The sequence below is a fragment of the Tamandua tetradactyla genome, chromosome 2, assembly GCF_023851605.1.
Source record: "Tamandua tetradactyla isolate mTamTet1 chromosome 2, mTamTet1.pri, whole genome shotgun sequence".
NCBI classification, from domain to species: Eukaryota; Metazoa; Chordata; class Mammalia; order Pilosa; family Myrmecophagidae; genus Tamandua; species Tamandua tetradactyla.
This window is the reverse complement of record NC_135328.1, coordinates 92,887,126-92,901,089: the sequence shown is the minus strand read 5'-3', so window position 1 is coordinate 92,901,089 and position 13,964 is coordinate 92,887,126. Positions and strand designations below refer to the sequence as shown.

Genomic DNA, 13,964 nt, shown 5'->3' with positions numbered 1-13,964 from the left:
TGGATACATCCTAGAGAATATTAAGCAGATAATCAAAAAGTATTGGCAAAGTCCCTTAAGGGATGGGAGAAAAAATATGGAACTATTAAACCTTACCATCAAGGCATCCCCTGATACTGTGTCAAACTTTAGGGACACAGAAATCAATAGACCGTGCCCTCTATCCTAAGGCTTACTCTTATGAAGCTTATGTATGTAGCAGAGAAGCTTAGACTACCTATAGGCATACTTAAGAGTTACTTCTGGAGCACCTCTTTTGTTGCTCAGATGTGGCCTCACTTTCTCTAAGCCCAACTCTGCAAGTGAAATCATTGCCATCCCTCATACATGGGACATGATATCCAGGGGTGAAAGTCTCCCTGGTGACATGGGAGATGACTCCCAGAGATGAATCCAGCCCTGGAACCATGGAATCAACCATTCTGTCCTGATCAAAAGGGGGAAAAGAAGTGTAACTAATAAGGTGTCAGTGGCAGAGAGAATTCAAATAGAGTCAAGAGGCTACTTTGGCGGTTGCTCTTATGTAAGCTTCAGTTAGACCTTGCTACCTATCATAACCTGCCAAGCCCCAACCAGCACCATTCCAGCCAATCCTAAAGACACCTAGGGCAATATATAAGATTCCACAAAGGTTCTTATGCGCTAGAATAACTTCCCAGCAACCTACACCCTCCAGATGGGCCCCTGGTCCAGATAAGTCCTGAAACCTAGAGGGTCCAGCCTCTCCAGAACATCAGATAGTTCCATCTCCCTACCCCATATTAGTGACAGATCCTACCAATATGAAAAACAGAATGGCCATAGCCCAAACACCCCTAAAGAGAGGGATGAAAAGATCAAAGGTGATGGTGAAGTTATACAGCGATGATAGGACTTAACAAATGAATATGAATACTGAATCATTAAACTGGTATTTCTTTTTGTCTCCAGTTTCTTAGAGCAGCTAGAATTGAAAACCTAAAATTGTGGAATTGTAACCCATGTCAAACTCTGAAATATGTTCTACAACTAATTGTGGTGCTGTGCTTTGAAATTTATAGCTTTTTTGTATATACATTATTTTTCACAAAAAAAGGAGAAAAAAAGTAGACTGTGATGATAAAAAATATTAAGCCTTCTAGCCTCCTATATTTTGGAGCAGCTAGAAGGAAAAATCTGAGAGGATTGTATGGTACCCCATCACAAACTCTGGGATCTGTCCTGTAACTACTTGTTGAAGAGTGCTTTGAAAACTATTGCTTTTGTATTTCTTTGCTTTGTATATATGTTATACTACATAGTTAAAAAGTTAAAAAAAAAAAAAAAAAAAGGGTAATGACATTCAGCGTTTCTCTCTCAGCTAGAAGAGCACTTGGCAACCGTGGCAGCATCTGCTGGCTTTCTCTCCAGGCCTCTTGTTTCTTGGTGCTCCTCAGGAGGCGTTTTCCTTCTTTATCTCCAAAAGTTGCTGACTAGTGGATTCTCTGCTTCGTAGTGCTATGGTGTTCTCTGCTCTGTCAGAATCTCATGGCTTTTGTCTTGTTCTTTAGCTTTTTCAAAAGTGTTTCTTCTTTTAAAGGATTCCAGTTAAAACCAATCAAGAGCCATCTGGAATTGGTGGAGACACCTCTCCACCTAATCAAGTTCAATACCCACACTTGATTGAGTCACATCTCCATGGAGATAAGCTAAGTATTGAATAAGGATTAGAGGAAACTGTTCTTTCCACCAGGTTGATTAGGATTACAACATGGCTTTTCCAGGGTACATAAACCTTTTCAAACCAGCACACCTTTCTAGAAAGTAAGATTTGAAGTTGAATACCAAAAAATAAAATACAATTATTCTGTAATTTATAATTGTCCAAATATGTTACCTTTACCAGAGCTCTTTATTTCTTTATGCTACTATGAATGATTGTACAGTGTCCTTTCCATTCAATCTGAAGAATTCCGTTTAGCACTGTTTGTAGAACAGGTCTAAAGGTGATGAACTCCCTTAGCTTTTATTTATATCCACTACTGTCTTAATCTCTCCTTCAGTTTTGAAAGAAATTCTCACTGGGCATAAATTTCTTTTTTTTTTTTTTTTACATGGGCAGGCACCGGAAATCGAACCCGGGTCCTTGGGCATGGCAGGCAAGCAAAGTTACCTGCTGAGCCACCGTGGCCCACCCCATGAATTTCTTTTGGCAGTTGTTTTTTTGCATCCCCTTACCTATTTCAACTCACAGCCTTCCTGCCTCCCTGGTTTCTGATGAGAAATGTCACTCAATCTTATTAGGATTCCTTTATACATAACACATTACTTTTCTCTTGTAGCTTTCAGAACTCTCTCCTTTCCTTTCATTAGACAGTGCTCAATATGTGACGGGTGTGTTTTCCTTTGTATTTTTCCTGTTTGGTATTTGGAATATGGATGGTCATATTCAGATCTTTTGCTTAATTTGAGAAGTTTTCTTCCATTATTTCTTTGAATATTCCTTCTGTCCCATTCTCTCCTTTTCATTCTTGGGCTCCCAAAATGTGTGTATTGGTATCCTTGATGGTGTCCCAGAGGCTGTTTTCACTTAATGTAATTCTTTTTTCTTTCTACTCCGGTGACTCATTTCAGTTGTCTTGTCTTTGCATTCCCTGATTCTTTCTTCTATAAGCTCTATTCTGCTCTTGAATCCCTCCTGGTAATTTTTCATTTCAGTTATGTGGTCTTCACTTCTGGTAGTTTTGTTTGGTTCCTATTTAAAATTTCTTACTCTTTACTAGGATTCTCATATTGCTCTTTCATCGTTTCCCTGATATCCTTTAGTTTTTTCTCTGTCTTTCCTACATCTTTTGTACACATTGAAAATCATTTTTAAAGTCTTTTTCTAGTATGTTCACATTCTAGTCTTTGTTGGTGGTTTCTGGATTTTTATTCTCTTTCTTTGGATGGGCCATCATTTCGTGCTTATTTGTCATATAATCTTTTGTTGCACACTGGAGAGGACCAGGGTGCACAGACTACTTTCAGATTACCTTGGAGAGGGAATCAGGAACAGTGCCAGAAGGCTCTTCCTCAGCTTCCCAAATCTGCTCTTTTCTTGACCTTTCTAGCAAATGTAGCCCTGCAATTAACTTTGGCAGCTCTGAGGACATGTAGCATCTTTAAGTCTCCTCAGCTGCCTTTGTCCAGGGCAGTTTGGAGCAATGGCCACCCTCAGGACTGGTCTCCCCGCTATCCAAAGTTGCTACTAAAATCTGTGATCACTAATCAGCATGCCCACACCTGATCTTGGGGAAGTGAATTTTTACGTCCTTTTCTGTCACCAGTGAGTTAGGTAGGGGCTGGACCCCATGGTGTTCTGCCTCAAGCGTGGGAAATGGGCATCAGTAATCATCGTGTGAAGAGAGCAATTGACTGTCTTTACTTTAATTTACGAGTTACTTCCTCCTAATCTTCCCTGGATGTTTTGAAATAGTTCATTCAAACAGTTCCTGCCTGTTTAATAGTTGTTCTAGTGACGGGAGTGAATCCTGGAGCTTCCTACTCTGCCATTTTCTCCCAGTCCTCTTCTTGTTCGTGGTTGTGAAGTGAAAGTCTTTTATACAGAAGACATTTGGGGTAATTGACCATGCATGGAACTCACAGTTTTTACAAGAAGACTGACACTTGAATAGGATGTTTTATGTAAGTTTTATAATATAGGTATCTAAAGAGTAAAATAGAACACTACAGAGTATGTAATCTTCTCTGAAATAGGGAATGCTAGTTAAAGAAGTGATATTTGACCTGAATTTTAGAAAACAGATTATCACATAAATGAAAGAACATTCTAAGCAAAAGGAATGAAAAACAATGAAAATCATTAAATAGGGTAAAGTTTTTAATAATGTTCCCCAGAGATTTGTCCAGTGTGATCCTCTAGGCCAAATGAAACTTGAAGGTAAGCTGAGGCCACTTTGCTAAGGAATGTTAGTTTGATTCTTTGCAAAAATGTTTGCACACAGTTTAAGATGTAAATAAGAAGGTGATGATATTTTTCTGAGAAATGAGAAACTGCATAAAGTAATCATTTCTCAGGTAGTGGGAGAGATTTTTCTCCAATGCAACAAAATGTCAACACTAACAATAGAAAATTACACCAATGCCATGATTATGGAAAATTAGTGAAAATGAAATGAAGACCTACTGTATTTTTTCTTTGTCATCACTAGGATTATTAGTGTAGAATTTGTTAGTTAGTCATTATGTAAAACATTATTAGTTAGTAATTATGTAAAAATTTTAAAACACTACAGGAACTATGTGTAATACAAGGAATAAATTCATTTTTTTAAATAGTTATTAACCGGCTGCTATGTGGCCAGGTTGCCTAATAATTTGTTTCCTATCGTATTAATTATTTCACTTAAAATCTGCTTCTTTATATGGAGATTTTTTGTTCACAGTGTTCATAGTTTAACCATGGCTAGTAGGCACGAGTCTTACTCTCAGAGGGGAATCAGTATGCTGTAATGAGAACATGGCCTTTGGGCTTAGGCTGGCTTGTTTTTTAACCAAGCTGAAATTTAAATGCTTTGTGAACCTGGCGGTCTTAATAATTTTGAGCTCTAGTTTTTCATTTATAAAATGGTATAATATCCATAGCCTAGAATTTTTGAAATGCTTAAATAAAATAATGTTTGTAAAGTGTCTAACATTTAGTTGATGCTCAATAAGTGTGTCTCTTTTCCTTTCCAAAATGACTTCTAGCTAGTTCTAAAAATCAAGTATATTTCAAAGGATGGTACTTTGTTACTGGTTATTGATTTTCAACAAATGATAGGAATTCTAAACTCATTTTTTAAGAGGAATTAGAATAATTACATAAGCTAGAAAAGTACTATTTTTTAGAAGTATTTATAAAATGTTTTTTAAAATAAGCTTCATTATTTTATGCACTTCGTGTTTTGATTTATGAATCTAACTAGATTCTTATGTTAATTATATAAATAGCATGATTAAAACAGTCTTAAATGATAAACTGATGTACAGTAAGAGCACCATCTTCATATGCATTTAATCCTTATCAAGGTTAGCTTTTCATTTTGTTCTGTTTTGTTCTGGAACATCGCTTTTAAAGTCATTCTCTGTATAGTAAGAATTCTCTATCTAAGTATCCCAATAAAGAGGCAGGTAAGATAAATAGTAAATGTGTCCTTCTAATACTTTTGTCATTTAAAGTTCACATATTCATGTAAACTTAAACTTTTATGTAACATTAGGAAAATGGAAAACTTGTATGTTCATATGTTAGGGCTTTAGGGCAATTAAATAGGTAACATGTAGATCACTGACTAAGGTATATGAGAGTTCAGTGTGCTATGCAAGATCGACAAAGGTCCAGACCTTGGGTGGGGCTTACTGTTTAAAACCAAGCATTGGATTAAAATTCTCCTATCCAGGAAAGAAGGAAAAAATCCTTCTTTCTACGTAAGTAATGTTTTATAGGAAACTATGTTAACTAAGGAAGTAAGGGAAATTAGCCAGGCTTTCCTTTCCCTTGATCAAGCTACCACTTGGCTTTGTGACTGAAATGTGATATTCCCAATATAACTACAAGACAAGAGTTCTGAGCTCCTAAGTAAGATCTGATCTTGAGCTGGGAGGTCTAGGTAAAGAAGTTGGGAAGGGGATGGGCCAAACCACTGACAAATTTTCTACATAGGGAGAGGGTAAGGAGATACTGAGGTATATTCAGAGATATGAGTAGAAAACAAATGTTCAGGATTCTATTTCTTATAAGCTGGGTTAGGTTATTCAGATAAAGCCTCCACTGGAAACAATAAAAAAAGCTGGATACAATTTTAAAAGCATATAAAGTTACTGATGGCTAAAAAAAATAGTGGTAAAAGGACAAATTCTGGGAGAGCTTGAACCATAGGGATAAGCAGAATGTCAGAGTACCAAAACTGTTTTGCTCTGAGGCATTTACTACACTACTCATGGGTTTCAATTTGTTCTGCCTGTGCTCTATAAATAGAGCAACAAAGCCTAGATGATAGCACATCACTTTACAGTATGGTATACTGAATATTTTAAGTCATCTGTTGTGACTAGTTAAAAAGATTCCTTTCAAAATATTACTGTTCATTGACAATGCACTTGGTCACCCATGAGCTCTGACGGAGATGTACAAGGAAACTGTTGTTTTCATGCCTGCTAACATAACATCCATTCTGCAGCCCAAAGATCAAGGAGTCATTTTGACTTTCATGACTTCGTATTTAAAAATTCCATTTTGTAAGGCTGTGGCTGCTATAGATAGTGATTACTCTGATGGAATTGGGCAGAGTAAGTTGAAAACTTTCTGGAAAGGATATTCCATTTTGGAGGCCATTAAGAACATTCATGATTATGGGAGGAGGTCAAAATATCAACATTCACAGGAGTTTGGAAGAGGAGAATACATAACGGTAAATTTGGGTTTATCCCAGAAATGCATGTGTGATTTAATTGTAGAAGGTTAGTCACTGCAATTTACTGTGGCCATAGCTTGAAAGTCAAAATTGTAAGATCATTTCACTTTTTTTAAATTACTAAAAATTTATATCAATCATAATTTTTAAAGTAAAATTTTGAAAACTTCCCTTTGAGAGAGTAAGGTGAAGATGCTTTCTATCCCTATAGCTATTCATATGTGTATTCAAAGGACCTGAACTGTGAAAAAAAAGGAAAGGGGGGGAGATGATACATCTAAATATGTAGGAAATCGAAAGAATCATTCAATAATTACAATTAGTAAGTATTTAACAAAAGAACTGATACAATGTCAAGGTACAAAAAGAAACCCCAGTAGTGAATAATTAAAGATTAAAAATTTTAAAAAGATACCATTGATGATAGCATAAAAATATCAGCTATATAGGAATAAATCCAATAAGATATTTAAGACTTCTATTATAAAAAAATTATGGAACTCTATTATAGCATTAAAGAAGACCTAAATATGTGAGGCAATTGCCATATTATGGTTTAGAAGACTTACTATTATAAAGATGTTATTTCTCCCCCAAATGATTTATGGATTCATTCTAACCCTGTCAAAATACCAACCTGGAAATTCAAGAATTAGCCAGGACATTTATGAAGAATGACAATCAAGTTTGAGGTCTTTCTCTACCTTGTACTAAGCTATAGGATATGAGCCCTATCGTAATTAAGACAGTGTCCTATTGGTGCAGGTGTAAGAAGATGCATCAGTGTAACAGAATAAAAAACCCAGAAACATTTGAAAGCATACATATGGTAAAATGCTAAGTAACTTTCAAGAGCAGTGGAAAGAGGGTAAGCTTTATCAATTAATGTTCCTGGAATGATAGGACATTCACATAAGGGAAAAATGTATTTGGGTCCCTCCCTTGTACCATATAAAATAAATCCCATGTGGATTAATGTTTTGGGGGATAATATTTTTTCCAGTGAAATCTCAACTGATAACATAATTCACCATCTATCTTCCATATCTCTTAAATGCTCTTTCATTACTTTTATCTGACTTTGTGTTCTTCAGTACTGTATTTCAATTTATCAATTCATGTCTTCAGTTATATCCAGTATAGAGTTTATTCCATCCATTGAATTTTTTTATTTCTACAATTTGTGGTTGGTTCTTCCTCACCTATTCTTGTTTCATTTACATTTATGTTTATTTTATTTTATACTTTGAATGAGTCTATTAGTTTTCTAATGTTGCAGATTATCACAAATTTAGTGGCTTAATACCATTAGTTATCTCACAGTTTCTGGGAATCAGGTGCCTGGGCATAGTTTAGCTGTGTTTTCTGTTCAGGGTTTCATAAGGCTGCAAAACAATCTTTTGCAGACAATTAGTTCCTTGATAGCAGGGGATTGTGTCTTCTTTTAATCATGCCTGTAACTCTGGTATTTCGTACAATGTCTTACAAATGTAAATGCTCAATAAATATTTTTTGAGTGGAGAATGAATAAAAATCACCAAAGCATCAATCATTGGAAATTATTAGGCTGGACCATATGAAATTGCTGTTTCTATAGGTCCAGAACAGTTAAATATCACATAGTTCATATAGTTCAAAATAGATTGTGAATATGTTCTTTTAGGTCAAAAGCAGTTGAATATGAACTATTTCACATGGTTCAACTTATTTCAATCTGCGTTGTGAATATGTTGTTTTTTCAAATTCCACTGTAATTTGCAATTGGTTTTCCATGGGCAATGGGCATTAGTACTATGTCTTTTATCACAGTTGGCTCAATATTTAACATAGACTGCTAAATGGAAGTTGTATGTGTTTGTTCTTTTTCTAAATAAGATAGTATTTTAAGAAAGATATTCTTAATGTTTAAAATTTCCTCTGCATTACTCTATAATCAGTATTGCAAGATGTTAAGAATGAAAATCTTTATATAAAAACATTAATGTGTAAATTTGAGGTCAGTTGAAAATTGAACATCGTTTTGTAGCTATTAATGGACACTTAGTGTTCTGAGAATTTAGTCTTGTTGGATCACCCAGGAGCATCCATTATCAGTTATAAATGTATAGATTTATAATAAAACGTGATATTAGATAGCATAAGTCCTCCAACTTTTTTCTTATTTTTCCCAGGATTGTTTTGATTGTTCTACCTATGTATTTCCAATTATATTTTAGTTTTGGTTTGTTAAAATCCTGCTGGAATTTCAAGAGGCCCCATTTCCCTCTGGCAGTATCTTTCTCAGCTTTGCTGCTCTCCCCTTTACCTTCAGGAAGACATGTAGAAAAGACTGCAGAATAATTCTGTGTGGCTGGATTCCACAAAATTTTTATACATAAGCATTAAAATTGTGAAATGTTGAGCTGGTTTCACCTTGCCCCCACCCATTATAGGTTTCTCTTCCATATATTGTGGATTCTTCTTCCTCCCTCTGCTCTGCCAGTGATCTCTTCTCTTCTATGAAGGACGTGACACTTTCTGGAATTTAGTTCATTCAGGTTATTTTATATCCTTGGTTCTGTGATTTTTTTCAAGGATATAATTTGTGCTTATTTGGCTTGGATTGATTGTTAAGGTGGGAGTGACAGTCTCTTGCAAGTTTATATATCCTAATCAAAGGGAAGTCTGTATAATTATTGTTGTTTATTCAAAAATATATACTTTCCTCTATTTCCAGCTAATTTGTAAGTTTCTTCAAAGAGGATTTTCTCACCATTATTGCCTAAGCAAGTCACTTACATCTAGCAGCAGCTTAATGCTCTGTAGATTTATTGCTTTTGCAAAATTTAGATATATCTACTTTTAAAGTTTTTCATGACAGCATTCATTTCAGTGACTATTTCTATGGTCAGAACACCATTTTGAAATCCTGTGTGACTTAATTATAAAAAAATTACTGACCTTTTCTCCATTTATTCTTGGTACTTAAGACATGGTTCTTTGCCACTGTGTTTTATGAAATGTATGCATAATTGGCATAATTCTTTTGAGTTCAAAAAATTATAAAGCAAACTGAGAGTTATATACTTAGGATGTGTCCTAAAAGGGTGCGTTTTTTAAAACTTTTTTTTTATTGTATAGTGTAATATATATATACAAAGCAAAGAAATAAAAAACAATAGTTTTCAAAGGACTCTTCAACAAGTAGTTATAGGACAGATCCCAGAGATTATCATGGGCTACCTTACAGTCCTCTCATATTTTTCCTTCTAGCTGCTCCAGAATATAGGAGGCTAGAGGGCTTAAATACTTTTTTTTATCATCACAATCAACTTTTTTTCCTTCTTTTTTTTGTGAACAATAACATATATACAAAAAAGCTATAAATTTCAAAGCACAGCACCACAATTAGTTGCAGAACATATTTCAGACTTTGACATGGGTTACAATTTCACAATTTTAGGTTTTTCCTTCTAGTTGCTCTAAAATGCATACGTTATTCCCTTTCCCCTTGAATTTTCTTTGGAATAATCCAGGGTAAAAATACTACTCATTTTTAAGAACTTCATTGAAGAGTAGTGAGGGATAAGATATAAATTCAATTTAATACATAATAAGTGCTGTGAAGCATGAAAATAAATATTACAAGCTATCATAAAACTGAGATCAGTATGTTTTGAAAGAATAAGGAAATATGGAGAGGATAATAGTTGAAGAGGGCCATGAAGACAAGATAGAATTTTGACAGGCAGAAATGGCAAAGTATGAGTCTTTCATTAGCAGTTATGGAGATGAAAAAGAAAAATATAAGTGTTGTTTCTTTTTCTTTTCTCTGTCCATTTAGGAAATTGAACTGAGCTCCTTAAGAGAAGCTTTGTCTTTTGTGTCATTAATTGATGGATATTATAGATTAACTGCAGATGCACATCATTACCTATGTAAAGAAGTAGCACCTCCAACAGTGCTTGAAAATATCCAAAGCAACTGTCATGGCCCAATCTCGTAAGTAATACAGACTTTAAAAGTAGAGGTTTTTTTTTTTTTTTTTGTATGCTATATGGCAGGGGTTACATTTCACTCTTTTTCCATGTGAGTATCCCATTATTGCAGCACCATTTGTTGAATTTTTGTTTGTTTTTTCTTTCTTCGTTTGCTTGTTTGTTTGTTTTAGAGAGTGTATGGGTGAGGAATTGAACCCCAGTCTCCCACATGGCAGGCGAAAATTCTACCACTGAACTACACTTGCACCCCCCATAAGTAAATTTTTAAAAAGTGAGATATTCACAAAGAAGATTTTATAAAACAAAATAATATAACTAGGTTGAGCAGTTCAGAAAATAAAATCTTATCTTAATTTCACTGAAGTCATTTTCATTTGTTTTTATAAAAATACATAGTTTGCAATCAGATTATACAGTAATTATAATTATTTAAGACATCATTTACCATTGTGTCTCAGTTTAATATAATTATAACTCATTGCATAAGTTTAACATTTAGTTGCTTATGCATGTTTAATTAACTCTTGGTATTGTTATTATTTTGCTTAAAAAAGACCTTCAGGGCGGGCCGCGGTGGCTCAGCGGGCAAGAGTGCTTGCCTGCCATGCCGGAGGACCCCGGTTCGATTCCCGGCCCCAGCCCATGTAAAAAACAAACAAACAAAATATAATAAAACAAGAAAATGTTTAAAGATGTTTCCCTTTCTTCCTCCCTTCCTTCCTTCCATCCTTCCTTCCTTCTCTCTCTGTCTTTCCTTCCCTTCCTCCCTCTCTCTTTAAAAAAAAAAAAAAAAAAAAAAAAAAAAAAAAAAAGACCTTCATTTATGTTTAATTAATTTTGAAATCTTGCAGCAAAGTGCCGAGTACAAACTTAAAAGTTGTCGCTATTTTTGGATAATTCAACTCCTACTGAAATCTTGAACACAAAATGTATATGTCCATATTTGTAGACTCATGCTGTCCAACAGAACTTTCTGCAGCGATGAAATATTCTATATCTGCTCTAAAATAGAGCTACATGTAACTATTGAGCATTTGAAGTATGGCTAATGCAACTAAGGAACTGAATTTTTAATTTAATTTAATTTCAATAGATTTGAATTTAAATAGCAACATGTGGCTGATAGCTATATATTGAGCCATATATTTGCAGTCCCTTACTATAATACTAGATGAAGTCTGCTATCATGCATACCATCTATTTAGCCCAATTCTGTTTACATCTCAGCTAGGTGTGCTTTATGATTAGCAGCAGGTTTGAAGAATCTGAGCAGAAGAATCTAATTTGGACTATGGGCATATGCTTCTTGAACTTAACCTACCCTAAATATTTGAGAAAATATATCCTAACTATTTAAGATTTAATTCAGTGTATACCTCATGCTTCTTTAAAATAAGTAAGGTTGTTATGAAAATGTTGCACTACTTGAATATTTTATCTAGAATTTACATGTCCAGTATTAAAAATATTTCAACCATTCATTCATTCCTCCATTCAGCATTTTAAATTTTATTTATAGATTTACCTACCATATGCCAAGCACTGGTTTAAGTATGAAAAATATGGTGCTAAGTAAAATAGAAGTTGATCCTGCCTTCATGTTGGTTACAGTTTGCTTTTCTTTCCAGATGTTAACTTCCATAAAACATATAGCAAATTTTAAAAATCAGTAGTCTTTGTCATTTTCTCTGGGTCTTCCTTTAGACTTTGGCATTATACTAAATATTAAAATAATTTGTAATATATTGTAAATATTAAAATAATTTATATTAGTAATCACAATGATAAAACAGACATGTTTTATGATACTACACTGACTGCATAATTAAATGAAGTTTTATGAGAGTGAAAATGGTTTTTAAAATACTAAATTTATAATAAAAAGGCATAAAATACAAATGAATGGATTGTTCTTTGGAATTTCCTTAATGTCATATACCTTTTGGGTTTTTTAGAGTAATATGATTGCCCCTTGAATTGATTTGAACTTACTGCAAATTAGCCTGGTACTTTCACTTTTTATCTTGAAAAGTTATTGTCGAGCATATAAATATAAAGTAGAGAAGATTTCCAAAAATTCTGAGAGGTTTAAGTTTGACTTTTGATCTTTTAGATGATATTTTGGTCAGAATGACATTGTCCTTGCTATGTTATTCACATTATTTCTTCTTTATATTTAGAATGGATTTTGCCATTGGTAAACTGAAGAAAGCAGGTAACCAGACTGGATTATATGTACTTCGATGCAGTCCTAAGGACTTTAATAAATATTTTCTCACTTTTGCTGTTGAGGTTAGTATATAACAATAATTAATGGTAACAATTTTGTTTAATCTATTTAATTTCCCCTATATATTTAGCCACCATATTTCCTTTTGAATACTCAGAATTATAGCTTTAGATATAATAACTAGCATGATAATGCTTAATTTACTTCAGGAATTCTGCACTGATAAACAAAATAGCAGGGTTTATGTAAAAATATAAAATGATATTTAATGTCTTTCTGTATTTTTATTTAGCATTTGTTTTATTTTATTTTTTGATGTTTCGGTGTTACCAGTATGTCAAATGATATTTCATCAAGTTTCTTCAAATCTCTTTTTTTATAAAAATGGAAACGTCTGCCAAATCATGTAGGACAAAATAAGATCAGAAGCAAATTTTCTCTCTTCTCTGAGTGGTTACAGGATTAGCGGAATGTAGGACAATAACAAAGAACATTGCAGCCCTTTTAGTTAGTGATTTTCTAATATTAAGGATCATGATCTATTCCAGAATATGTTGGGCAGATAATTTAAAAGTATTAGCAAAGTCCCTTCAGGGACTAGAGAAAAAATATAGAATTATTAAACTTTACCGCCTGGGAAACTCTTGGCACTCTCTCAAACATCAGGGACTTAATAGGTCAAACCGTTGACCTTTTTCTGCCTGCTGAGCCACCATCACACCGCCTGCAAGCCCTTGATCTTGAGGTTTGCTCTTATGAAAGATTTCTGTCGCTGAGAAGCTAAGCCTACCTATAGTTATGGCTAAGAGTTACTTCCACGAAACCTCTTTTGTTGCTCAGATGTGGCCTCTCTCTCTCTAAGCCCAACTCTGCAAGGAAAATCATTAACCTCCCCCCTGTATGAGACATGACATCCAGGGGTGAAAGTCTCCCTGGCAGTGTGAGATTGAACTCCCAGGGATAAACCTGGTCCTGATGGGATTAACAATGTCTTCCTGACCAAAAGCAGGAGAAGTGTAACAAAATAAGGTATCAGTGGCTGAGAGAGTTCAAATAGAGTTGAGAAGCTATTCTGGAGGCTACTCTTAAGCAGGCTTCAGCTAGATATTGCTAATTAACAGGGTTTGTCAAACCCCAATCAAAACCATTCCTGTTAACCCTAAAGAGTACCTAGGACTCTATCTGAGATTCTACTTCATGCACAAAGTTTACTTTTCAAAAACCTGTAACCTTCAGATGGTTCCTAAACCAGATAAGTCCTGAAGCACAGAGTGACCAACCTTTCCAGAACGTCAACTAATTCCATCCCCCTACCCCATATTATGGACAGCCTTTCCA

General features: G+C 34.4%; 1 protein-coding gene across 4 annotated transcripts in view; it reads left to right on the top strand.

Annotated features, from left to right (window-relative positions):
• The window catches only part of JAK2 (Janus kinase 2), a 221,479-nt gene that overhangs the window by 165,621 nt on the left and 41,894 nt on the right, over positions 1-13,964 (top strand). For all 4 annotated transcript variants that reach the window (XM_077148267.1, XM_077148265.1, XM_077148266.1 and 1 more), the window contains 2 exons: positions 10,240-10,397; positions 12,577-12,688. In XM_077148267.1, the coding sequence (XP_077004382.1) occupies positions 10,240-10,397; positions 12,577-12,688 (270 nt within the window). The remainder of the gene's footprint in view (positions 1-10,239; positions 10,398-12,576; positions 12,689-13,964) is intronic.